Genomic DNA, 27,057 nt, shown 5'->3' with positions numbered 1-27,057 from the left:
AGTGTGCAAAGGGCTGTGTGGGGCCAGGATTCAACCACAGCACCTGGGCAAAGGGGAGGGTAGGGAGAGAAAGGGCCCTTAGCTTCAGTGTGTTGAAAGAAGACACTGTGAAATGGACTGTGGGTTCTGGACCTGATGCTGGCTTTATTGCATGATGTAGCATACACATATATAATCTCTACACAGGCAGTTTAGGCAGGAGACCAGCAAATATTAATGTGGGTAACTACAACCTGAACATCACCTTATTGTATGCTGCTGAGACTCACTGGGAGGGCTTCAGAGGGTCAAGAGTCTGCCTAACAGGACTTGGCCTACTGCTGGAACCAGGTACAGCGAGAGGTGCATGGGGAGAGGGCTGAACCATGGCACCAGAATGATCCCACAGCATTGCCTGGAGCTTGGTGGAGCTCTGCAGGGATTTGTGCTCAGCTCCTGCAAACCAGCACGATGTGTGTGCCGTCAAGTGCTTGCAAGCCAGGGAGGGTGAAAGCATTTTCCTAGGTACAGCTTAGTAGGGAAAAATGTCACTTCTCAAACTCAGGATTGCTAGAAAATGGCAATGGAACTTTTGTAAAAGAAATCTTAGGAAAACCATAGAGCCCAGTGACACTGGAGCTATCAGCTAGTGTCCCATGTCTCCTACTGTGCCCTCAGCTCGATCTGGCAGAGATGAGATTTATTCACAACAAGATCAACCATTTTAATGTGAGCTCAGCACGGAGCAATTTCATTGCAATGAATGCGACTCTTTTCTGTTTTTGAACTTCAGGCCACAAGAATTTCATTTTAAAGAAGGAAACTGGTTTTGTGCCATCAACAGTAGGTAGGTTTCCAGACTCCAAACTCACACAATTGCTCTGGGATGACTGCAGGACTAATTTCTAGATAGTGTGTTCTCTGCTACTACCAAAGGTGAAGGACAGGGACCGGCAGATACTGAGCTGAAGTTTTTAAACACAAATCTCCTCCAAAGTCTCCAGCTAATGAAAGCAGAAGGTGGAGAAAAACAGCCAGCCTGGGTGAGTGGGAGTGTGCTAGCAGCGCTGCTGCTGCCTGCCAGGAGCTCAGGGCCAGCATAGCCCCTTGTGGACACGGACACACCTCCAGCAGACCTCTCTGCGGACTGGGGAGAGGTTGGTGTTGGATTCCTTCTGAGCCCGTTGATGGAGCCTTGCAGGGATAGAGGGCACCTTTGGTCAGACTGATCCCAAGCCCTCTTCCCTCTGGTTCAGAAAAGCTGCCACCTCTTCCCGCAAGCCTTGCCTTGCTCATGTCCCCATATGAGCCCAGATGTTTCAGGCAAGAAGCCTCAGTGTGTATTTACTGAGTTTAGTGCAAAGAGCTGCTGGCCAAGCACTTGCTGGGAGCAAGGCAGTGGCTGCTCCTGTGCAGGGAAGGGAAGCAATGACCTAGGGATGAGGCAGGGTGGCAGGACCAGCGCTGGGATGCAGATCTGGTCCTGGGACACTGTGCTTTACCATGGGGACACTTCCTCTGGCATCACCACCAGTAGTTCCCATTAAACTGAACAGTGTCCCTTCTGGATGGATGAGGAGGGCAGCATCCTGCTCAAACAGATATGGTCCTCAAGAATATCCAGCCACGAGCCTACACTCCACACCTAGTTCCTTTCTCTCCCAGCTTCCAGGGGGACGCGGCCACAGAAGGAAGGGCAAGCATTGGGGGAAGGCTGTGTGCCAAGGTCCTGCACTGTCACTGAAATGCGGTGGTGGGTGGGTGTCTCCTCCTCAGGGCAGGTGGGTCATCACTGGCTTCTACAAGATACGAGGCAAGGCATCAGTACTGCTGTCCCCTGCTTCACATGCCACCCCAGGTGACATGGACAGCACATTCCCTGCCCCTCCTGGGGCTCTGTGGGTTGGAGCAGAGCACCAGAGAATGGGTACCTCTGCCAACCTGGCCACATACCGCAAAGAGACGCTCCACTCTTCTGTTCTTCCCATTGGGGTTCCTCTGCGTCAGCGAGCCACGGTAAACCGAGTTGCGATCGAAGGAGTCATCAAAGCCTGTAATGGAAGAAGAGGCATGAGGTGAGGCATGAGGTGAGGCTGGGTAGCACTCCATGAGGTGTTTGGACATTGTAAAGGGTGCTCAGCTCCTTGAAAACAGCCCCTGCATTGTGTGTTGTCCCTGGCTTTTCCCCTTCTGGCAGCACTTCACCTCCCTGCAATCCCCTCACTTCCCACTCACAGGGGCATACCTGTCCCACACACAAGTTCTCACCTCCCAGATCTATGACACTTGTCCTACTCAATCATCTCCCTTTTTCTACTGCTAGCTTGTGCCCTGTGCACCTTGGACTGCAAGTCATTGACCTGCCAGGAGGGCAGCCATGGGATGGAGTTGTCTCATCCCATGCAGACGGGATTAGGCTCGCCCAGTGACATCTGGCCTGATGGAGCATTCCTCTATCTTCTTTGCTGGACTGACGTGTCCTCAAGGCTGCCTTTTTCCACCTGCTATTTGCCATAGGAGAGTGGATGACTGTTCCTCGGCATGAGCAGAGGGGACCTTTCCACCTACCAGCCTCTGCCTGGGAAGCAGAACTTTTAATTGTCTGCACACACGGGGAAAAGCAATTCCTTCTTTGCATTAAGTGATCTTTCCCTTCTTCTCCTTCACTCATCATCTATTTGGCGTTATCTGGAAGGAGAACCATTCTTTCTGCCTGTAAGCATATAAGGCAAGATAACAGAAATAGAAAAGTCATTTCCTAACGGCACTTGCTGATATCTGTCTGGATGAAACTTTTCCAGTGATTGCCCTCTGCCACATGGGCTGCTAGGCTGAGTTTCAGGTCACAGCCTACTTTGAAGCACTTCCAAGCTGCCATTTTCCATGGCTTTGGCTCTTGACCTCCCAGTGGGACCAGCGGCAGAGATGGGCAGATAGCAGGGAGAAGGATAACATCTCCAGAGCAACCAAGTGAGAAGAAATGGCCAACAGAGCAAGTGATGGGCTTAGGTGAAGTGTTGAGGGCTAATTTTGGAGACAGAGCCGCTAGGGTGGTAGAAGCCCACACTGCAGGGCAGTGGCCCTTGGGGCATGCAGCTGTCTGCCACCAAGACCTGTATGGCAGCCCCCTCACCCTGTCCCCAGCACTGTCCCCGACCCTCCTCCTATATTACCCACCACAGATGAGGTTTCCTCTGTGGCTGTGCTGGCAGGGCACAAGCACAGGGAACAACACTCCAAAAAGGAAGAAAATGGAGAGAAAGGGGGAGAGAGAGAGAGAGATGACCGATCACCTCATAAGCTGAGGTCATCCCACAGACAGAGCCATGGCTCTTACCAGTGATTTCAATGGGACTGTTGAACCTTCTCCTGAGGACTTGTGGCCCAGATATTGCCTGCAAGAGAGGGAAAGCCGTCTGTGGTGTGTGGGAGGACACAGGTGCCCCCAGAGGATGCCCTGCTGACATTGCTGAATATTCAAACCTGTATCCTGGAGCGTGAGGCTAAGGCTTCAACCTGTATTAAACACATACCCACCTTAACATCATCCAAAGACTCCCCTGGGCTGCTGCTGGTGGGGTTGGGGGAGCAGAGGTGGAAGGCCTGCAGACAGAAAAGGGGCACAGGTTGCTGGGTGTTCAGAGCAGGGAGGGGAAGCTGTCAAGCCAGGTGGGCTGTGCCTGTAGCACTACTTCCTGTGCATTCACTGAAAGCTTCAGGCTTGGTACGCAGAGAAAATCTCTGTGAGGGGACTGTGTCTTGAACAGGACCGATTTGGGTGATGGAATACAGCACATGCCTGGCTCGTTGGACAGCTCAGCCTGCCCTTGTTTGCTCTGCCCCAAAGCAACCTCCTTATCTCATCCCCAGCTAGGCTCAGAGCAGCACGGAAGGAGCTGTGAGCAGCCAGACAGCTCTCCCTGGGCTCATATCCCCCATCCTCCCTGCTCACCTGCCCGCTTGACTTCTTCCTCGCCTTTTCCACTGGCTTCACCGTCAGCCCCGCAGCAGACAGAGCCGCAATTCGAGATTCAATATCCGATATCTTTAGAGGAAGGAAAACAAGACAGGCAGGCAGTGTCTGGAGGACTCCCAACCAGCTCTGTTTGCTGGGCTGGGGGTGAAGCAGCTCCCGGTAGGGGTAAGCCCTTACCTCGCTCTCTGCCTGTTGTACCTGTGCAGCCGCCGAGGCCACCTTGTCCTCCAGCTCTAACAGCTCTGAGTTGGTTGTGCTGCCGTGCCGAGCCCCTTCCTCAAGCTCTGTCAGGGTTGTCTCCAGCTGGTAGGCCTTGCCAGCAGCCAGGTAGACCTGAAATAAAAGAGGACAAAAAAAAAAAAAAAAGATGGCACCATTAAGCTTCCTACTTCCTCCTCTCCCTCATCTGAGCACAGCCCCCTGCTGCTCTTTTATGACCGCCTTCCTGCCCTGCGGCCCTGGCAGTACCGCTCAGTTCTGGCAGGGCTCTTCATCTCACTTCCTCCCTTCCCCATGCTTTTCAGGAGCAGTGCCAGACAGTGAGGTAGCATCATGCTCATGCCAGCTGTGTGTCCCATTAGCAGCAAACTGGGAAGGAGACATGTTACTCAAGCAGTGTTACTGCCCCTCGACTACTACACAGATGCAAGTCCAAGCAAAGCAATTTAGCAGAAATTAATTTGTCTATGTACAATAACGTCAGAAGGCCACAGTTTTGCTGAATGATCCCAAAATCTTGGTACTGCTAATGCACGCCCAGCTCCTTCAGCCCTCTCTGCCTGCGTGCTGAGCACCCACGCATCCCACATCCTATAGGTTCCCACTGACCCCAGTGCAAGCTCCAAGGCAGCGTGTCCATAACCAAGTGCATTCATTCAGTCCGTGAGTCACAAGGGCACCATTTGCTGCCGGGCCATTAAACATCATTAAACATCCTCAAGGCAGGTGGCATCCCTCAGAGTGCAACCAGTGGGATGTGACTCACCAGGAACCCAAGGGAATGGCAGGATGAGCACGCATCTCCCAGGGCCATGAGAAGGAGAAGCAGGAAGCATAAAGTTTGCTCTTGCACCAGTCAGCCCTCCAAATGGAGGAGTGTGGCTCACTTGGACAGCAGGAGGGGCTCAGCATTGTGGGACGGGACACTGGGGATGTCAGAGGGCATGGCTGGTGGAGCACAGGTGTGATGCTTAAGCTCAGATCTCCAACTATAACACTTAGACACAAAGGTTCTCCTAGCTATGAACTACAAATAACGCCTACTGTTTGAGGCAAATAAGAAAAGCAGAGTGCGTCAACTCTTGATTAGTCCTTTTGAGGTGAACAGAACTCTTTCCTTCCCTTAAACTCTACCCTGAACCTTGCAACCTACAGCTTTGCAGCTGGGAGGGTCGCAGCATCCTTATACACATATGCTTGTGGTACTCATCCTTTGACCTCCAGCATGCCCGCTAACAGGAAGCTTGGGGGCCCCACTGCACTCCCACCCCCAATTCCCTCCCTGCTCATGGAGGCTCTGGGGAACCTTACATTTTCCTCAAGCTCTCGGTATGCTTCGGCCGCCTCTTTCCCATCCTCCATGCTGAGATGCTGCCCTCTGGGCAGGGCACGGCCACCACTGCCCCAGCTCTGTCCTTGCAGTGACTCAGAGACCACTTTCTCCGTGGCATTTATGGCTCTCAGTGCTTTGGCTGTGATTTCACTCAAAGCCTGTGCTGAGGACCTCTGTGAATGCCCAGTCGAAGTGGAGGAAGGGGTGAGGGGAGAAAAAAAAAAAAAAGGATTTCATTATTTTAACATGCACTTGTAGTGTGCAGCTCAGTGCAAGCAGGCGTGGGGGGGCATCAGGCATTCAGGAGCCAGTGGAAGATGGAGAAGGGATAATGGAAGGGCTTAAGGGCTCCAGTAGGGCTGAAAATGTGGCTGATGCAGTGCTTTGGTCTCTGCTCCTGCTTTCAGGAGGACAGCTGTGACAAAAGGAATCCCCTTGAAGCACGGGTGGCGAGCAGCCATTGGCCAGCTGCTGGCATGTAGCTGCAGTCTGTTCCATAACTTCCAAAAGAGGTTTTCAATGGATAGCAAGGTGTGAAGGCCATGTCAGGAGAAGGAAATGATGGCCCTTGGCTTATGGTTTTACTCCCACAGGAAAACGAGTGCTCACCGTGGAAAAAAATCCCACCCTCAAGATACACCGGGGAGGTTCATGTTGGACATTAGGAAACATTTCTTCTCAGAAGGAGCAGTGATACACTGGCACAGACTGCCCATGGAGGTCGTGGGGTCACTGTCCCTGGAGGTGTTCATGAACCGTGGGGATGTGGCACTGAGGGATGTGGTCAGTGGGCATAGTGGGGTGGGCTGGGGTTGGTGATCTTGAAGATCTTTTCCAACCTGAATATTCAGTGATTCTCTCATCTTTTCTCCTGCCGGGATGGCCAGTCATGATGCTGCACTGGAAAAGTGTTCAAGAAGCTTTGTATTGCCCCACTGCCAGAGACTGGGGCTGATATCCTCGCCTCCCACTTCAAGGAGCACTAACAGCTGTGATGCCTCTAAGTGCTGCCCGCAATAGCCCTTTTGCTAGGTAAGTCATAAAGCACATGTAAAAATAGACCCAAGAAACTCATCATCCCTCTCTCAGCTGATAATTCCCTAGAAACCAAGGAGATTGGGGTGATATGCGCACTGGAGACAAAGACAAACAGTTTTGTTTACCACTGCATGTATTTCCAGGCAAGCTGCTCTGCAAAGAACCAGCTAACTCGGCCCAGCTGACACTTTTATCATTTTATGGTGCCCTCACGGTACAGCAGAGTTTCACATTTCACACCACAAACATTGCTTTTATCTGAGCACTCCCCCATTAGAAGCCTTTTTCCTGACCGGACAGGACTTGTATAGAAACCAAATCAGGATTACACTGTAAAAATCTGTACTGACACAGCCTTTAACCCAAACTCCTCCATCTGCACATCACTGCAGTCATTTCTCACTCAGCATTACAATGTTTGTTGCTCTTGTTCTGAGTGTCACTGCGATGCAGAAAGCTGGATGTCTCTCCACTTGGGAGCTGAGCTGCGTAACCCCCATGTTACCTGCCTGACCCTGACCTCTCTGTTTTGTGCTAATGGCCCTACTGTGGAATATCCAGGGAAAAGCAGGATTGCTGGCAGGTCTGGAAGAGACATTTCAAGGTGCAGCAGGTGGCTGCCAAGGCCACATCACTGAGCTCTTCTCCCCCTGGCAGGACCTTTCTCTCCACAATGCCTGCAATGGAATCCAGACCCTGAGATAAGTGTGTAATACTCCTCTGTGTGGATGTAGATGTTGTGTACCTCCCCATGATGGGCAGAAGTCTTTAAGACATCTAAGAGAATTTGTTTTCAGCTCTTGGATCAGGAGAGCCTACAAGTCTTCCTAAGGTGAAAGGTCTAGGTCCAATACCCCGGAACTTTCCTACCCTTCAGCACTCCTGAGAGCTGGACTTGATGAGCCATGTGGGTCAACCTTTCCATCTTAGAGTGTTCTATGATACAGGCAGCTGAGCCAGCCAAGCCACAGCCCTGGAGGCATCAAGCTGATGTGTGACAGAAGGAGAGACACACCGTCATGATGTAAGTGAGGGCACAGATTACCTTCCGAGCTTCACTGGCCATGTCATCACCGGAGGAGCTCATCTCAGGTCTCTTCACTCCCTTCCTTTCTTCACACTCCTCTTCTTCAGAAGAGACTTCTCTGTCGCTGATGTTGCTGGTGAATTCCTCCAGCTTCTTCTTCAACTCCTCCTCCTCGGCATCGGGATCGAGTTGGGACTCTGTGGCTGGAGACTGAAACAACAGCAGACAGGAATTGTTGACAAAGAATTTATTTTGTTCTCCTTGTGAAAAATTGGAATTTTCCCATTAAAAATAAAAATACAAGAGAGATCAGGGTCCAAAAACCACCATATTTTCATTTGGAGCCACGGTGTGGCTGGCAGCTCTGAGGGCACAAATCCCCACTACCCAAAGACACTGCACCAGGCTGCAAGGAGCAGCCATGTGATCTCCCATTCCCTCAGGTAGCCCAGCCGTGCTGAATCAGAGCTTCTTGGTACTCCGATTTGCAATGAGAAAACACTCAGATTTACCAACATGAGCACCGAATAGCTGGCCCCATTATGAATTCTGGGGAGAATAAGAAATTACGTTGTTTCGCCTTTGCCTGAGGAACTGCTCTGTGATTATTACTATCCATCCTACCAAGCCATTAGTGGCCAGAGCACCTCATTGCAATGGGTTCACATGAAGGAAAAGTACATAGCCTAAAATTAGAAACCCAAAATCAATGTTAAGCGACCTACGTATTCACAGATTCTATATCCTCACCCAACTTTAACTTAATTTAGCTGTTTTCTTCTGAGATTGATGGCATAGTAGGACAAGAGCAACCCAGAAGAGATACAGAAGTCCTTCTTGACTCAGAGCTCTCATTTAAAATAACCAAATCACTTCCCTGTATGTACTGATTGATGCTCCTATGAGCACTTAATAGAGAATCAAATTGAAACCCAGTCTTTCTTGTGCAGAAGAGGCCTGGCACTAGCTTGCACAGGGTCCCAAGTGTCCTAGGTTAAGCTTGCTTTCATTTCTCTGCTACTATGCAATATTTTCGCTACCTGAAACAAGAGGAGTTAAACCCTTTGGAGAGCTGGCCCAAGTATTTTTTTCTGCAGTCCAACTTTGGGACTGCCTCTCCTCATGATGCTGCTTTCGGAGGGGCCCAGGGTGCCGGGTTCTCCCTGAAACCCCCCTGCTAATGAGGGGAAGGGGCCAGTTAAGCCCACTCTCTCTCCCTGTTGCCCTGTTACCTCAGGAGAGCGCACCAGGATTTTTTCCTCCAAGCGGTTCAGCATGCGTTCGATCACTGACATGCGTTTGTTGAGCTCATGAATCTAGAGGAAAGGAGAAAGAAAGGAGTAGAGAACAGACCAGCCACCTCTGACAGGACAGTGGGAAAGGAGCCCAGGGTGCATGCAACCAGCAGAAGAAAAAAGAATTATAGAAGCATTAAGGTTGGAAAAGACATCTAAGATCATCTAGTCCAACCACTGACCCATCCCCACCATGCCCACTAACCATGTCCCTCAATGTCAGAGACCAAGATACGAAGAGATCATGTTTTGTTGGGCATCAGAGGGTGAAGGACTGTTGAAGTGTATTTTAAAAAGGTCCCTGGGTACCCTGAAGAGCTTCACAAAGTGGAGAATCCTCAAAACCATAATACTCAAAATGGTGCTGCATCCGCAGAGTGCTGCATATCCAACCAGAGCTTCAGAGTGGTGACCACCAAACCCTAACACCAGCACCAGAGCATCCCTTGGTGTCCAGAGGCACGGGATTATAACACAGACATTTATCTTGTCCCAAATTCATCTAAGCAGTACTCTTCACTTCCTATCATGGTCTTTTTCAGTCAGCTCATCCATTTACCCTATGATCCTTTGCTGAATACATCACTGGGAAAGGAAGAGGGAAGAAGGGAGGAGTTTCCCATGAAAAATTCCAAATCAGAAAACAAATCTGAAAGTTTCTCCAAACACACTTTGAAGTTTTCTCACTTCCCAATGCTTTGATCTGCCAGGATTCTCAGCCCTCTTTTCCTCCTCCCTCTACCAGCTGAAAAGAAAGGAGGAATAAAGACAAAATTCTGAAAGTCACGGAGAAATGGCTTTCTATGCTCAAGAGCCATGACAAATTTTTGTGTTTAAATCATTGAAAACATAAAAGGAACCTTTTTTCCCCCCCTTCTTCTTTCAGAAATAAATACCTTCTTTCTTTCAAGACCGGGCTTTCTCCTTTGATCCAAACAAATAAAACACAAATGATGTAAAATATTGCCCATTCTGTATAGATAAAACGCTGCCTGCCACATTACTCCTGCCCCACATGGCTGCCACCCACTCAAAGGGGATGAGCAGCAAATGCAGTAAGTAAATGGAGCAACAAAGAGACATGAGGGCTCTGCTTTGTTTTTGTAACATTTCCACCCTCTCACCGAGTTTTTGAGCTGGCTAGTGTTTGATTAATTAGATCCTCACAACAGCTTGCATCTGCTTAAGTGAAGATGGATGTAAAAACCTGGCACTTGGGGAGAGCAGAGCGTTGCAATTACTGCCCCAAACTGAACGAGCCTTTAAGCAGCATTAAACCTACAAGCAGGAAGCAATCCATGCCAGCTCTAAGTGGTTTCTCGGTACCGTTGGGCCTGACTCTTGCAGCACTCTGGTGACAATAAGAAGCCTGAGATGGACTATAAACTTCAGGAGAGAGGATGGACATAAGTTCAGCACCTGGTGTTGTCTGTACTTCCCGTAAGCAGTGGCTCAGAAGGGTCAGAGCGTAATGCGGATTTGGCTGTTGACAGGCCACAGGGACAGGAAGAGCTCGTATTCATTCTCTTTCCCAAGCAAGGCTGGCTTCAGTGCACAGTTGTCCCAGTGCAAAGCGAGGTGCACCCCATTAGGGACTAGTCCACCTGCACTGCTCTCTGAATGAGAAAGGCTGGTGAATACATCTCTATTAAAACACTTTAAATGGAGCAACATCAGCTTAACACAGCCTGTGAGCAGGACATCATTTCAGGTGAACTATCACTTGCTTCTGGGGAGAGGAGATGGGTCATTCCAGCTGCCTCCAGCCTCTTCAGTACCCAAGAGCAATCTGGAAGAGACCTAGACACAACTAAGGAAAGCTTTAAGTGAAAAAGGGATGGTAGGAAACAGGAAAAAGCAGCCTAAGACTGGCATTGGAGCTTTGAAAACCTAGAACCACCAAGCTCCTCTTAAGCTTAACAGATTGGCTTTCAGGGAGACCCTTAAAATAGTGAATTGATGCTGTTTGTTGTGGCTTGGTCCTGTCTTTCTATCAGGCTTCAGGACCTGGGCTTCAAGAACCTTGGGCTGAAACTAATGGTTTTTGCATGTGAACACATTTTACACCAATCAGGATTTCATTTAACACCTCATCAAGTTGTTATTTTTTTTTGTTTCCTATTTTCATTCTCTTCTGACACCTCCAGATGCCAACCAGGCATCTGAGAAACTCTGCAGTTTAAGAGATGCTCTGGCTTTCCTCTTTGGGCTTGTGTTGGCCTCTCCTAGGCTAGTGGTGGTGGCCATACCCACATTGCTGTGGGATTAATGGGCCAGCACAGAGCCTCGTTTCCTCCTGCTGGGCGAGGGGCAGGCTCTGCTAGCTGTTGCTAGCTGTAAACGCATCAGCCGCATAAAGGGCAGGAAGGATGAACAGCTACTTAAGCTAATGAACGATGTTGGCATACAAGCAAATGGGGTTGAATCGGGAATTAGGAGATGCCTTGTAACCATTAGAGTGATGAGGTGCCACTGCAGCCTTCCTGCTGCTGCAACAGAACAAAACACCAAGCGCACTGGGCTGCTCCTACGTGAGGGCTGGCAGAGGAGATGAAGGAAGTCATCTGGAGCACCAGTGGGAATTTGGCCCCATTTCCCCACTGCAAAATGCTGCGCACATTTCGTGCCTAACGTACCGTGGGCTCATTAAGAACACCCAGGCCAAGCTTTTTCCATCTGCAGTGGGCTGGAAAACGAAGTACATCCACCAATTCGAACATATGCTGAGAGAAATAAAGGCCAAAGGAAACATGTCCCCAGGTAGGCACACAGAGTGTGGTGCTCAGCAGCACCCAAAAGAGCCCTGAATGTGCAAAATCACCAGCTGTAAGTGGAACTAGAACACCCCTCCCCCTGTTTATCGGTGTGGTCAGACACCAATGAGTGTTTTGCTGCTGAAGAGGGTCAAGGGAGGCTGAGAATGGTGAAGCCTTTCTCAAAGTTGGTGTCAAGAACTGCAGGTCCTCACTTTACAATTAAAATAAGCGTGCAGCCTTCCTGACACCCTTCTCTAGGTTGTTCCCCTATTATCACTTGGGAGAGATGCGTGACAGGTCAGCCTGACCCTGTCCTACTGGGGCCGGAACGCTCCACACTGCCAAAGAATAGGATCTCGAGGCTGATTAAATATTCCCCTCCAAGCCTTGATCATAAAGCCCATTCAACTGATGAATGAGGACACGTAAAACTGTAGGTAGCACACAGATTAACGGGGACAGACTGGAAAATTAACAGCATTGAAGGCAGGCTTGTACCCACTGTTGTTGCAGTAACAAAGAAAAACACCAGTGTCCAATTTCTCCCAGCCATGACCATAGAAGTGGAGGGGCTGATGAGAGGAATACTGTGTAATACTAATGGGGCAGAGAAGAGTCTGGTCTCCTCACCATAAGCAGCGGATGAGCAGAAAATGCACCTTCCCACACCCCAGCCTCACTTCCCATTTCATGGCCACCTTTGCATACCCCATCCAGCCCAGAGGGCTGAGCATGGCCTGGGCATTCATCCTTCTGGTGCCACACAACCACGATGTGGCAAACAGATGTGACAGCCTCTAGGTCACCCCATGGGCCTTAGTGTCACTGTTTGGTACCTGACTTCCCGAGTTGTGGCTGACGTTCTCCTGGGAAGAGGCTCTGCTCCGGCATTTCAGGTGGTGAGGCAGGCAGGCAGTGAGCTTCGGGGCTCCTTTCACATCCTCATCCGAGGTGTCCATGTCTGCAGAGTACGGGGACCGGGGTTGCTCGATCCAGGGGCTGCCTTTGAAGGGAGAAGACTTCAGTTCCAGGACCCAGGAGATTCATAACCCTCAGCAAGAACCCCTGGACGTCAGTCCCATCTCTCAGACAAGCAAATAACCAGGTCAGTTTACTCTTTCCGTCCTTCAGCAGAGTTGCAAGCAGAGGTTCACTCTGCAGCTTCTTCCACCTAACTAGGATCCTGCTGAGCTATAGGTGGGCACAAGGAGCATTCCCCTCATCCCCACAGACCTCAAGCAGCTGGGACCCTCACCAAAACCTGCTCCTGCCCCTTAAGTCATGTTGCAGCCTGATTTGAACTGCAGCCAGGTTCGGACACTGCTCCTCATTCACTGTTTGCGTTCTGGGAGCAGTTTATGTCAGGCTAGAGAGGTATCAGGCTATGAAGGAACATTAATATGTATATGGATTTCAGGTGAAGCAAGAACAATTACAGAAAATGGAATTAACAAGCCCAAGGGCCCTGCTGCTGCCTCACCCCATAGGGGCTCAGAGTGGGAATTAAAATGGTGCATACTCAGGTTTACCCAGTGTTTCCCCGTGCTCTGAAAAATCACACACTGGAAAATGCCACTGAGCAGCTCAAAACCCTAAATGATGTATTCCACGGCTGCAGGTGCATAAGCCAGAATCCAGTCCTTCCAGCTCTGCTATCGCAGTAGGGGAGACAATGGCAGTAAGAGTACACAATTTGACTTAGTTTTGCTGGGGTATTCATACATTTACTACACCTCGCACTCCACGCACACAGCCCAGCAGCCAGGACAGGAATACAGTTTCCAGCACAAGTTGTGAAAGCAGGGATTGGATCTTCCCAAGGTGCAAGAGGTCTGGGGAGATTTCTGGGGTAGCCTGGCTACTTTGCAATCCCCTGTGCTTGCCTGATCTTACTGCAGGCCAAGTCCCATTGGAAGTCATTTGTGCTTTGGTCCAAAGCACAAGGAATCCAGAGCCCAGACACCTACCAGGCTTTGAGCTTCTGTCCAGGCTCCGTCTGCGTGCATTGAGAGTGAGCCGAACCTCCGTGCTGAAGTGCTGCTCCGGAGGGCTGAGGTGCTGCTCTTGCTCCCTCAAGATACGGAACACGGCCGCCAGGTCAGCCTCCTCCAGCCGGGGCTCTCGGGGGGCATCTTCAGCCGGGCTGGGGAAATCTGGGAAGGACTGAGAGACAGGGATGATGCTGGGGAATGCCCTCCCTGCATCCTCTAGCAGTTCCTATCTTTGGCCTCCGATAGCTGCACAGATTAACCCTTTATAACACCGATTTTAAGCGACCTGGTTTGAAGGCTTTTTAATCCTAACGCTGAGTAATATTTCAGATGACTGCCAGGGGGCGCTGTTAGTTTCTATGAGAGCTAGGTGCGGTCCCATCTGCCTGGCTGACAAAGTCCTGGACACCAAGGTCCAGCCTTTAAAACACGCTTTGACTTGCAAACACAGCAACAGCTATCTACTCCGCAGTAACCTGCAACTGATACATCGAATTTGAATCAGCCCTCCCTATGCTTGCATTAAATTCCACAGCATAAGGGCAAGCTTAGGTAAAGAACTTACTCGTTTGTCCCAAATTCTGTCTGTGTTCTCCCAGCTAGCTGGCACAAAGCAGCTGTTTGTGCAGTTTTGTGCCCCATGTTCTTTCCTCTGACTGATGGGGACTCCCCACCCTAATGGCCTTGCAGGATTCCTCTTCTGAACCTCACATACAAAACTGCCAGCAAACCATATCCCCAGTGCTACTGCATGGGGAAAACAGCCCCAGATTGGATGGGATGGTGGGAGAGAAGGCTGGTTTCAGCATTCCTTAAGTGCTGAATGTTCTGCTCCCCAAAACAGGCTGGAAGCTGGGGTGTCCCACAGCCCTGGGAGAGTGCAAAAAATAACCTGCTAAGGGATCAGATAAAATCTGGAGGAAGAGGTGCAGAGAGTCCTTGCTGTCTCATCTCATCACTCATCCTCACTGCAGTCAGCTCTCCTGCTTCAGACTTGGGCAAAGGGCTTGAAATGGAAGAAGAGACTAGCAGGGCTCTGCAGAGAGATTGGCACCACTGCCTCCCAAATCCACCGTGCAACCCGACAGCCAGAGCAGCAGGAGGAGGACAGGGAGAAAGGCAAACCCAGTACCTGGAAAGTGTCAGGGCTGATGGCCACTGGAGAGAGCTGGGCAGACTGGCGGCGAGACTGGGCAGAGTACTCTGAGTCCAGCTCAAAATCAAAGGGGTGCACGGACAGCAGGCGCTTGGTCTTGCGCATCTTGGCGTGGAAAGGGCAAGAAGGGAAAATTCAGCTGACTTCCATGGAAAGCAGAAGGGGCTCTCATCTGCTTAGTTTGCAGGAATCCGCCTGCGGGAAGCTCCCAGTATGGGAAGCTTCCACTTTTTCCTGGAGAACACTGGGCTCTCAGGAGTACCCTGCTTCCAGGGAGCCAGCTACATAGGACTGAACTCAAAGACCTGGCTTCCACAGTCTCTGGATCAGGACTGTGGCCATAAGCAGGCAGCAAGACTCTCTGCTGGTCTATAAAGGCGCTGAGGACATGACGAGTAGCTGAACCCTTCAGAAAGAGGCTCAGGAGCTGATCTTGGGGCCTGAAGCATCTCCCTGCCTCCGATTCTGGGGCCATATCTCCCAGGATATGGGGAAGGCCATGAGCTGCTTTTGGGCAGCTCTGCCAAGCCTCTAAGGCTTTATAGAAGAGTAAATTAAAATGAAATATTAAGTGTATGCAGCGAGGACTTCCTCAGTACAGGTTGTTTTTCCAGAGGGCAAAATATGTGTGATTTTACTGATGTGGTTGTTTGGGGGAAGGGCTAATGTCAGGAAGCAGAGCAGAGAGCAAGGCCCAGCCACTGCCACCCAAGGTAGGTTGCATGGCACCCAGCAGGGACGAGTGGCCGCAGGGAAAGCACTTACTCTGCTGTAACACTCTGCTTCCGCTCCACGGAGTGCATCATCTTCATCGTCACTGTCATCCACAATGCCACCATTGGTGGGGAGCTGGCATTCACCTGCAGGAGACAAGGGAATGGTGTACACAGGTAGCTCCTGAACCCCGACTCTGGGGTAGGCAATCCCCCCCTGTGCTCTACCAGGGCATGTCAGAAAGTCTGACTTGGAAACACCTCCTTCAATTTTTATTATTTGGCATGCTGCACTGTAGCTCCTATGTCACACAAATTAAAGGAAGGGGACAACAGAAAGGAAAGGGAGAAGAAATCCTCTTGAAAGAGCAAAATGTCCAATAGCAAGGTTGACCAAACCCTTCCTGCAAGAAGAACACAGCCTAAATTCACCAATTCATCACATTTGTTATGAATGCAGCCAGCTTTAAGCACATGACACGGATGCACTGAGAATCATGGTGAGTACTCACAAGCCGCATGTCTGGCAGACAACAAAAAGCCTTGTTGTTTCAGAGCCTGCCCTTGGAAGCCCCAGGAGTACTGCAGGGCAGGGGGTGAGCAGTGAGACTCCTTGTCCCCGCCACACCAAGCAGCCCTGGGGTACCCACAACCAGAGGGGGTGAGAAGTGAAACAGTGGTAACCTCCCTCCAACTGCAGAACATACACTGCAGCTCTCTTTTTGACTTACTGTTGATGTCTGGCAGGCTGTAAACTCTGTCGTGAAGACCTGAACAACAAGAAAAAAAAAAGAGGGGGAAAAAAATATATGTTTTCTCTATGTAGCTTGTGCAGAACAAGCATCAGAGCAACAGTTAGCCACAGGTCTTGGTCTCCAACCATCACAAGGCACAACCATCAAAGGCTCTTCAGAGAGAGCAAAGCATGTGCTTGGAGACAGAGCTTGACTTGTAAGATCAGGTTGGATATTAGGCACAATATCTTCTCAGAAAGAGTGGCGATGCACTGGCACAGGCTGCCGTGGGAGTGGTGGGGTCACCGTCCCTGGAGGTGCTCCAGAACCATGGAGATGTGGCACTGAGGGATGTGGTCAGTGGGCATGGTGGGGTGGGCTGGGGTTGGACTTGGTCATCTTAGAGGTCTTTTCAACCTGAATGGTTCTGTGATTCTCTTATCCTTTTTAAAGGAAAAAAATCTCAGAAACACATGCCACAGGCTTGCCTGTCTCCTGCCAAGAAAGCACACCAGCTGCAGAGGTAGCAATCACAGCTGGGCACACAAACCACAGCCAGGCACAGGCAGAGCTGAGGTGCCAGGGACAGGCTCTGAGCCTGGAAGCCGGTGCCACCTGCTGACAGTGGCTGCTGTGTGCACAGCACCCAGGCTCAAACCTCGGACCATTTATGGCGGGGGACAGCTTCACATAGATCTTGCAGCTGAGCTACTCCCGGCTTGACTGACTTCTGTGTGTCTGTGTTTATTATGGGTGGGTAAAAAGTGTCCTCAGTTTGAGATGTACACACACAAAAGTCACCTCTGCTCTACTACACAGGACAAGGTTTGCTCAGGGCCATCAGCAGGCTCCCAGGAGGAAAGCACTTTCCCTGAAATCCCGAGGGCTTGGCATGGCTGCACGGTTCTGTGCCTGCTGGCTGTACGTGCCAGACAGAGACATGACAGCAGGGAGCTGAAGCTGCTCCATCTACTGCAGAGCAAGCCCGCAGGCAGCCAGCATACAGCCAGTTGTTAAGCAAACTCCTTAGCCAAGCAATGTAAGCCAAGGTGAGAGAGCTAACCCCTGCTGAAGACAGAGCTTGGGCATCCTACCCTGGTGCTTCAGGGGCATCAACACTATGGCTGGCATCCCTGTGGGTGCCTGCCCAGCTTGCAGGATGGCAGGAGCCCCCACGTTTGTCCTCACCTAGGAGTGCCGAATTCCCCTTCTGCTCTGGCTGCAGCCTGCCGTAGAGGGACTGCAGCACCTTGGCGCTTCCAAACCTCTTGAAACGGGATCGCACATGCTCGTAGTACCACTCGAGGGAACCGATCTTCACCACCCTACTCCAGGAGGGAAGCGCATAAAGGTGAGGCAGCCTTGCCAAAGCAAATCCTCACCCTGCTCCCACCCCACTGAGCAGAAGGGTCACCCTTAGGGCAAGGGGAGCAAGCAGAGGATGCAGAGGGAAGAGACCAGCATGAAGCTGTCCCTGATCATCACAGGGGAGCTGGACTAGATGACCTTCAAAGGTCCCTTCCAACTCAAACTATTCTATGATGACAAGCTGAGCGTGGGGCTGAGGCCGCAGAAACCCTCTGTCCCAACGTCCCAGCACAGTGCCCGTACCTGGAGAGGCGGCAGGGGTCACAGACCCAGCCCTGCTCCCTCTTGTTGTAGCGGCTGCAGCTCTTGCAGGTGTAGAAGTGGCAGTCCAGGCACTGCCGCTTGCTGTTCAGCAGGAACTTGAAGGGCTGGAGGCAGTGCACGCAGTGTGTTTCATTCAGGTGGGACTGGTGGGTCAGGAACTCTCTCTTGCTGCTTTCCTGGTCGATCTTGCACTTCAGGTCCCTGCAGATGCATCCCAAAAACGGAGGGGCATACATTAAGTGCTAAAACAGCTCCCAACGGCAGCTCCCTCCTGCTCCCAGCCCCAGACACCTGCAGTAACCCCAAGGAAATCACTGCTACTGCTCCAATTTCTGCATCACTCTATCCATGAGCAGATTTCCCTGCTGACTGTTATGTTTTCGTCCTGGATCCCTTTCCCCAGCACACAATATCATTTCGGCAAGCACTGCAGCCTTTCATATGGCAAACCCCATAACACTCGATCAGCCCAGGGAATGATTTTCCAGGGAGCACCTCGAGTCCCACAGCTTGTGGAAACAGCTGTAGGGCAAATCTAATTAATAACCTATCACAGGGTAAAACTGCACTGAGCTGAGCAAGGCAGCAGGCTCCACATTCAGAGCAGGTTCCTGTGCATCAGGATCTGCCACTGCTACATTTCAGATCAGATTTGGCTGTGCTAAAATCAGTCCTTTTTGCTGCATGGGGCTTCTCTTCATCACCAAACCTGATAATGATGCAGGAAAGCACCTAACTCTCAGCTAAAATGCATTTCAAACCAAACCTCTGGGGGCTGGAGGCTTTACCCGAAGGCTTTCTGTTTGTTCTCTGTGCTAGCCTAGGTATGTTTGCCTTCTGGGCTATGGTTATGAGATGGTGTTTGACTTGCAAGAGGCCCTAGCAGGCTTGTTTTCCATCTGGGCAGGGCGAGGGAGCTGCGTTTTGCAGGGCAGAAATTGGCCTGGACCAGAAGACTCAAGCAACCAGGAGGCATCGTGCTGTGTCTGGTCACCTACGCCACTGCCAAATTTCCCTCTGGAGCTTCCTGATGGAGCAGCTTGCGCTCACCGGGGAAAAGAACATGTGAAAATAAGCAGCAAGATTATATGCGGCTACATAAAACAAACCCCAAAACAGAAAACCCACCCAGCTGCAGGCTGTGGCAGCCTCAGAAGCCACTTCCTAAGCACACAGGCCAAGGAGGCAGGCGCTGCACAAACCCAAACTACTGCCCTGACCTTAACGCCGGTGGCACAGCAGTATTCAGTCCAGAGAAGTAAACAGCAAACAAAGAGGAAGAAGAGAGTTTTCCAGGGACACTGCTTGCCTTTGAGCTTGTGACACACCGCATTCATCCATGGCTTCACCAGAAGGGCTGTGGGTTCGGGTGCTAACCCCAATCCTTGGGTTGCACCCAATGCTCCTTTGCCACCCTACGCCCAGGCTGCTTCCAGCAGGATCTGATCTTTCCCTGTACTGCCTTTTCCTGTTCTCAGAGCCAGTTGGACCCCTTCACCTCACCTCCCCTCCCTCACCCTCAAGATCTGCTAAAGGAAGGACAAGCCTCAGCCAAACCAGTTTAAAACTTGCATCCCTCTGTCTGTCTGTCCCAGCAGCTGGTCCTTGTGCTGCTCTGCTTGTGGCAAAGTGAACCAGCAGCAGGGATGCAGGGAGATGCCAGCTGCTCTGTCCCCAAAGCAGGGGGTTCTGGCAGCGAGCTTTATGGAAGGAGGCATTGAGATGCCCTGCAGAGGCTGTTCCTGAATTCCTCAGGCACATAGCTGTGTGGTTTCCAGGCACCTGAAGCCTTTGTCCACACTGGGTGAATAGCTTCTGACAAAAACACAGAGAAGTGTCTGAAATGTAAGAAAAGGACCAAGTGGGGGGAACATTTCTTCAAGGCTTGCATGTTGAGACAGGCCCAGGGAACAAAGTGGAGTTGGCTGGAGCAAAGGGAGCAGGATCAATGGGACTCCCATCATGTCCAAGCTTGTCACAAGCAGAAAACACTCATGTGTCCTCTTGTCCAGAATGCAGGTGCATGGCAGGCCTGCCCAGCACACAGAATGGTCTGGTATGGCCAGACTGTAGGAATATCTGTTGTACCATAAATCTATATCAGCTTTAGCTTGGTGGAGGCAGAGAGCTGGGCTGGTGAGCCCATGCACGTGCCTCTGGCTGGGTGACATCCTACAAGTGAAAGACATCGGAGCTCAGGATGCCTGTGCTGCAGGATAGGTCAAAGCACACTCACCCATTTTCATAGAATGAAATTCAATCACATTTATCACTTCCTGCTTGTACAAACCAGACAAACAGGACTTGCTATCCTGCCCACGACAAAATGAGTTCCTCTCATTTGAGCTGACTTTGGACCCAGCCTTCCTCCTGCCTTCAGCTTTTGTTTGCAGGGCCAGCCCCTGTTCTGAAAAGCCATGTGCACCAGCAGCACCTTTCTTTGTGCTCAAAGCTTACCAAATATCTGTCTGCCCTGCAAGCCTCAGCAACGCCAGGCCCCACAGAGTTAAAGCAGATCCTCTGCGGGGCAGGAAGCAGCTAATGGAGCAGAACAGGATGTTTAAAGGTTGCAGCATTCCAGAAGCACCTCTGAGCTCAGCAGTGCTTGTCCAGATGGAAAGCAAAATAAAGAAGCCGTGACCACTGGGACATTAGCATTGCAGCATCTTGCATCTCAGGTGGGAAGTAGAGGAGCACACAGAAATAAGCTGGGACCACAGGATAGCCAAGTTTTCCCCCTTTTTTTCTCCCCCTCATTCTTTGGTTTTTATTTAACCTTTTTTGTTTACCATACCTGTGTTTGGTGCTTTTCTCTGGCTCGTCCCAACCCTGATACTTTCCTCTTTGGTGGCTCAGGAGCCCAGCTGCAGCTACACTGACCCATGACCAGATAACACTCCCTATGGGATCCTCACGGGCATCACAGGGCACCCAATTAAACCAGTCTGGCGCCAGGTCAAGCTGGTGAGGAATTCGCATCACCCACTGCTTTGCTGAAGGGCACAGCAATGTCTGTCCCCACCTCCCTCCTCCAGGCAAAGTGCAGCTCCATCACACAGGAGACATTTGCCCTTTCCAGTAATCACAGGTTTTCCAGCACCCTTGTCTGATCTGCATCCTGCTTCAGAGCTACCGGCTACAGGATGGCAATGATAGGGAATTCTCCCTGCCTCCCACACAGTAATCAGAAATGTAATCAGGAGGCTCCAGAATTTCTGGCTGAGAGCTTGTGATGCATGGCACGCCCCATCTGCCCCACTCGGCACCCTCAGCGCAGGCTGTGGATAGGACAGCTCAGCCCAGCAGATCCGTGCATGCAGGAATTGCAGCTTGTGGCTGGGCAGGGGTTCTTGTTCTTGGTTAATCGCCACAAAGGTGCTGGGCCAGACCAACAGGGAGCTCTCAGAAGCACAAGGAAGCCCACTGCAGGCAGAGGAACCTGTTTCCCCACCAGCTGTCATTGTATCATGAAGTACATCGCACAAGTAAACCAGAGAGTCTTGCATGTCATGAAAAGAGAACTTCACAAACCTACTTGCTTCCCTTGCCACTGAAAGCAATGCTGTTTGATCCAACAGAGACGCTCATGAGCTCCCCTTCTCCAGAGGGCTGCTGTGCTACCTGCACCCTGCTGAACCCAAAATTCAGGGCCAAGGGGTATCTGTGCAAGCCCTGCACTGCCCAAACATTTGGATAACAGTGAGAACATAGCCAAACTCTGCCTAGGCTGAGCAGGGACAGTGCAGCTTCTTGAAATACATGTAAGAAACTATTACATTCAGTACCTGATGCAGATAACAAACAAGGCCTGAAGGGCCTTCTTTCATTCAAAGTGAGCAATTTTCAGACCTCACTTTTGCCAAAACATTTGCAAAACTTTTGAAGATGCATCAATTTGCAGTTCAGTGACTTCCTATTTTATGCCAGTCTGTGGCTCTCTGAAGCTTTCCCAGAATGACGCTCCATGGCAGTCTGCGCATTTCAGCATCCTGACTACTGCTGTACTCCTCTCAGTTATTTTCCAGTGGTCCTTCAGGAGTCTGTAGACTCCCAGGTCTCACTATATTGCAGAACACTGCTCACCTGGGGTTGGAACTAGATGACCTTTAAGGTACCTTCTAACCTAAGCCATCCTAGGATTCTATTCTACAAAGTGTATGAGAGCTCCAAAAGAACACAGTGGTAGAGGACCCCACTTGACCACACAGCTAAGAACTCCTAGGGAAATGTACTCAGGCCTCACACCAGTCAGTGGGATGCCCTGAGTGGGGCCAGCTAGGCTGCCCTGGTTACACTGACAGAGCTGATAACATTACCTCCCAATCACTAAATTCAGTTTACAGCCCCCTCCTCCTTGCCCACTGCTTTATCCATACTCAGCACAAGACGAAGGGGCCCATGTATCCCATTGGCAGGCGCAGGTACTCACTCCAGCCGCTCCTCCTCTTTCTTCCTCAGGTCAAAGTCACGCTGAACCACCTCCCAGACATGCTTGGCCTCCTCATCGGTCAGCTTGGAGAGATCCAGCTTCCTCCCCATCTTGCACCGCAAGCCTAAGTGACAACCAGAGGCATTCCTATGGCCGGCCCCGTTACCCAACACACTGCCAGGCCCCACCTCCATGACCGCCCCAAATAATGGGGCCGCAGGCGGGTGAGCTGGCTCCTGCCAGCCCCACACCTCATCCACCCAGCTGGGTTAAAAGAAGCATTGACTCACTGCCAAGCCACTCGTGTTGTGCGAGGAGTGCAGATCCAACCAGTCTTAGAGCACCTCCCCAGGGAAGAAAGGCAGGCATGCAGGCAGGGCATAGGGCGTGGACAGGGGCCAAGCATCCCACCACCAGCCCAGCTCTGTGCCTCACCTCACCTCATTAAACCAGCAGCTTTAACAAGGGAAATGAGAGCAGCTGGATGCCCACGCTATGCTGTCTGCCCTCCCAGAAATTTGGAGAATACGAGCCGCACCAGGAGCAAATAGCTTAATTAGCAGTCAGCTCTCTCCTCATTTACAATTAGAGAAAATGGTTTGACAGGATTTAAAAAACAAACAAACAACCAATGCTAAGCATCTGATGTACTTGGAGGAATATATTTAAATTGCAATAATCCCATTAACAAAGCTGGTCTTGTTGCTGTATTTGCCATTTGCTCTCCCTGTGAAACACTCCCTGTGCCTCTAAGCAAGTATTCCCTGCATTACATATACTGAAAGAAGCACTTACCTTCATCAGAGAAGGAGAAAAACATTCTGCCCTAAAAAGGCTGAGTGCAGCAGGAGCAGCCAGCCCTGGGAGCCACTCGGCAACCATGATCTGCCCGCGTGGTGCAGAGAATTATCTCCCCTGCTAACTCACTTGAAACAAGATTAGGCTAAACTCTATGGACAGAGCCAGAAAGGGATTTTCCAATCCAAACTTGGATGGATTTTGTACAGAAAGAGTGATAATTACAGATGCTGGGTATCAGGAATGCGTGATCTCTGGACGCCATACATTGATTTCCAGCCCCTCTTCCAGCAGAGTTGCTGTCCTGGTGAAAGCAATTAGTTTTTTGGCAGGGGTGAGATGTGAGCCAAGCCATCCTTATGTAAGTGTGTCTGGAAGCCTGTGCGCCCCAGTGCACCCAAACAGCACAGTGGGCTGATAAATCCCAATTAACATCACAACGAGACCTTGTTCAAGGACCTGCCAGCACAATTACCCGGTCCCAAGTGCTTGGGATCTGAGCGGTGTGGGAAGCTTCCTAGACACGGGCCTGTAGGTGGCCATAAATTCCAACTGTGGTGTCTCTTTGGGAACTGCATTTCTTGAGGGAAGCTCTCTTCCAACTCAATGATATGCTCCTCTGGGTAAGTCAGATGCAGTTAAAACTGGGGCTCAGTTTGTGATTTTTGGCCTCCTCAGATAAGGAAGGAGTGGTATTTCTGTGGCAGCTTCTTTAAGAGAAACATGCCCTTGTGGAAGCAGGGCAGCCCTGAGCATGTGCTGCTCTGCAGTCATCCCTGAGTCATGAGATCCCTCAGCTTTGTGGTTGCCTTCCATCAGCCCCTTGGCACTTTTATAAAAGCCCATTATCATCCGCTCCCATCACTCCGGTGCAGAACAAGAAGGATGGGGAAGAGTTGCACAGTACCCCTGCTATTTCTGCACATGGCCCGTAAGGGTTTGATATGGGTTTTGTCTATTAATAGGACTGTTAAATTCTGTTATTGCATGACCACATCTCAATTGGAGGCTACCAGAATGACCCCAGTAGTCTCTCTTAAAGAAAATGGCCATTCAATGCTGATTATCTCGGAAAATGATGCTCTGATATTGGTTGCAATTAGATAAACACAGTCACAGGATTAGAAAACAAGGTTTGCAGTGTTATTGTTAGGGTGGAAGCTGTATTTCAAATAAGGGCTTTTTTCCTACTCATGTAAACATAGCAGGGTTTATGCTGGGTGATGGAGGGGTGGGATACATGACCTCTCTTATCTAGACACATTTTTCTCGTATGGATCTAACCCTATTTTTGATGGGTTATGCCACAAGCCCGCTACCAACCTGATGTATTGGCTACAGAGAGGACAACACACAAAAACATGACCCAGTTTACCATCTTGCCCACATTCCCATGCCAGTCCTGCACCCAGCAAAGCCCTTAGCTCAGCCTTGATTGGCAGACGTTTCTGCTCCTTCCCACTTCTGCAGGAGGTGGCTCAGTTTGTACTTGCAACTTTTGTTTTGGGACAAAGAGGAGGTATCTCACAGCCCTATATTCCCACATATCAGGGATTATTTCCTCTTCCCCCATACCACACAAAAGAGCGAACAGTCTTTATTCTCTTTTCAGCTTGCGTTGAAAAGAAACAAATTCCACCACCTTTTTATCCATTGACTAATGCCTTAATAAGAAGGGAATCCTAACCCCTTGCCTAACAAAAAGCTAGCTGGGACAGTTCCTGCCAGAAATCCATTTTTGAACAGGAACAGCCCTCACCTCGTGGATTTCCTCTATTGATTGAGGTGAAGCTGGTCCTATGGGAACATCTCATTTGTGCTGATAAAAATGTAATTCAAATCTCTACCCATGGAGAGGTGGTAAAATAGTTAGCAAAGGCTGTCACTTGACAGCTTCCAGGAATTACCAAAGTAAACAGTAGCTGAACAAACACAAGTTAATCACTTTCAGTTCAACATGAATTCAAGGTCATGTCAGACACAGGTGTTACACCCCAGCAGCAACATGGTATGTTCAGGGCTAAGGGACTGTTTGGGGCTTAACAGACAGCAGTAACCAGCACAAATCCCACCCAGCCTGGGAGATGAGGTCCGGGAAATGCTTTTAGGGTCAGAGCCTAGATGTAGGTGAGGTTCATCATTCATTTTTGTATTGGTTGAGGAGTCATGTCAATGACCAAAGGTCCAACACACCTTGCAGGTGAAATGCTCATAGATTGGGCCAAGAGTACTTCAATGGGACACAAAATCTAAGATGGAGGAGGCTGCTCAATGACGACAGTGCTGATCCCACATGTTTGATAGTGTTTCACTAGGAGACCAGACCAAGCCAAGGACAGACAGGTTTAGGGGTAGCCCTCCCCTTGAAGACCATCCCAACCCATCTTGGAGTGCTGGGCTTTCACCCCGTGTTGAAATACTCTTGATTTCAAGTAGTATCCTAGAATAGCCTGATGACTGGCAGAGCTGGAAGTCTTTACAAACAGCTCAGATTTGGCATAGGTCATGTTAACCTTGTCTTGAGGCAGAGGATGGACTGCCTGCACCATTCTTCATTTCATTTCAGTGGACTATTCTCTTCTAGTTTACAGTACACCCTGAGGCTCTTCACACCATTTTGACAAGGAGGAAGTGCAAACTTTGCTGTGGTCATCAAAGTGAAATGGTCCCAGAAAATGCATGGGAGGGATATTCTGGCATTGTCAAAGTTTTTTCTTTTACTCTTAAGTATTATTTGTATCGCAGCCGGGACTGCAACCCTGCAGCAGGGATGTGGTTCAATACTATCCATATAGATAGCAATGGAAGCAGCTGAGCCCTGAGCACCTATACAGATGTGAAGAAGGTTATGTTAATCAGATAAGGACACCAACTGGATGTTCTTGTTCAGACAATTGCCAAGGTCAAAAATGAACTGCATTCAGGCATGCAAACACAGCTCTAGAAAGCTAATTGCCTGAGAAATGCTGGAGCCTATGCATGTCTAGAGTGCTTGCTTTGGGCTGTCTGAAGGCACAGGCTGCCACTGCTGAGCCCATTTCTTCTTCACTAACAGAGATGAATAGCATCTGGCTTCTGACTGTGCTGCAGAACAGAGATGGAGGTGGCAATAACACGTCTGTGTGCGGTGACCTAACAGGCTGTGAGCTGGTGGGCAGTGTTACACTCCAGTTTTCTGGAATAACCATGGGCAGCATAGATTACTCCTAGCAGGAGTGGGGCAGTGGGGCTGACTGCTAGGGGCAGAGCACTGCCATTGGACTCAGCACATAGGATGGCTGACCCTGGGAGGACATCCTTTGAGAAACCACCCTGGTGTTTATTCTGCAAGCTGGCACAGTCACGAGGAATGCATATCACTAACTGAAGGCATGATTGAATTCAGAAGCAAAACAGAACCCCACCAAACAAACAACTTATTCCAATTCTGCCAGGAGGGAGATGAGTTTTTGAGTCATTAAGCAGAAAATGAGCCCATTCATCTCCCAGAGCCAGTGCTGTGACTTAGCAGCATTTTGCATGGCCATGGCTGGGCCAAGGACGCTTCCCCAGGGGGATGTACAAGCCCAGGCCCAGGATTTCTACTTACAGGACTATTCTGTAGGAGCCTGCATGTAAAGAGGAATAATATCAGGGACATGACTCAGCCATTCATGGACTAGGAGGGCTGTCAGGGACCTATGGGGGAAAACAAACCCTTGTTGTTCTGGAGGGACGACTTGCACCCCGCCCCGGGTTACTTACAAGGAAGTAGGGGTGTAGTGGCAAGATAAGACTCTTTGTGCAGCTGTTTAGCTAGATCCTGGTCCTGCCGGCAATGGTGATGAATGTGGTGTTGACCTAAAAAGCAAACCAAACACAGGCAGCAAAATTTCTAGCAAGGCAAGACCAGGCCGTGTTGGTGCACCAACCTGGCGTTCTGTGCTGGGACAACCTGCCTCTTTGCTAAGTCTTCCAAGATGATGCTCTTTCCTAATCCTC

General features: G+C 50.3%; 1 protein-coding gene across 12 annotated transcripts; it reads right to left on the bottom strand.

Annotated features, from left to right (window-relative positions):
• On the bottom strand, nt 119-22,801 carry MLPH (melanophilin). 12 transcript variants are annotated; one of them, XM_021399274.1, is made up of 17 exons: nt 22,719-22,801; nt 22,279-22,402; nt 17,829-18,050; nt 17,406-17,542; nt 16,215-16,253; nt 15,536-15,630; nt 14,747-14,875; nt 13,591-13,786; nt 12,460-12,626; nt 8,805-8,888; nt 7,591-7,782; nt 5,486-5,680; nt 3,932-4,288; nt 3,517-3,582; nt 3,317-3,374; nt 1,933-2,030; nt 119-1,778 (listed from the first exon to the last, which is right to left on the bottom strand). In XM_021399274.1, exons 2-17 carry the CDS (start codon nt 22,386-22,388, stop codon nt 1,752-1,754), a joined length of 2,172 nt encoding a protein of 723 aa, XP_021254949.1. In that variant the 5' UTR covers nt 22,389-22,402; nt 22,719-22,801; the 3' UTR covers nt 119-1,751. The 12 variants fall into 12 exon arrangements, with proteins under 12 accessions (XP_021254949.1, XP_021254946.1, XP_021254952.1 ...); XM_021399271.1 differs by lacking the exon at nt 22,719-22,801 and adding an exon at nt 22,569-22,712; XM_021399277.1 differs by lacking the exons at nt 8,805-8,888; nt 22,719-22,801 and adding an exon at nt 22,569-22,712 and having other exon boundaries at nt 3,932-4,024; nt 4,133-4,288.

This window comes from Numida meleagris, chromosome 5 (genome assembly GCF_002078875.1).
Source record: "Numida meleagris isolate 19003 breed g44 Domestic line chromosome 5, NumMel1.0, whole genome shotgun sequence".
Taxonomy (NCBI): domain Eukaryota; kingdom Metazoa; phylum Chordata; class Aves; order Galliformes; family Numididae; genus Numida; species Numida meleagris.
The sequence above is the reverse complement of the archived record's forward strand: the minus strand, read 5'-3'. Positions and strand labels throughout refer to the sequence as shown.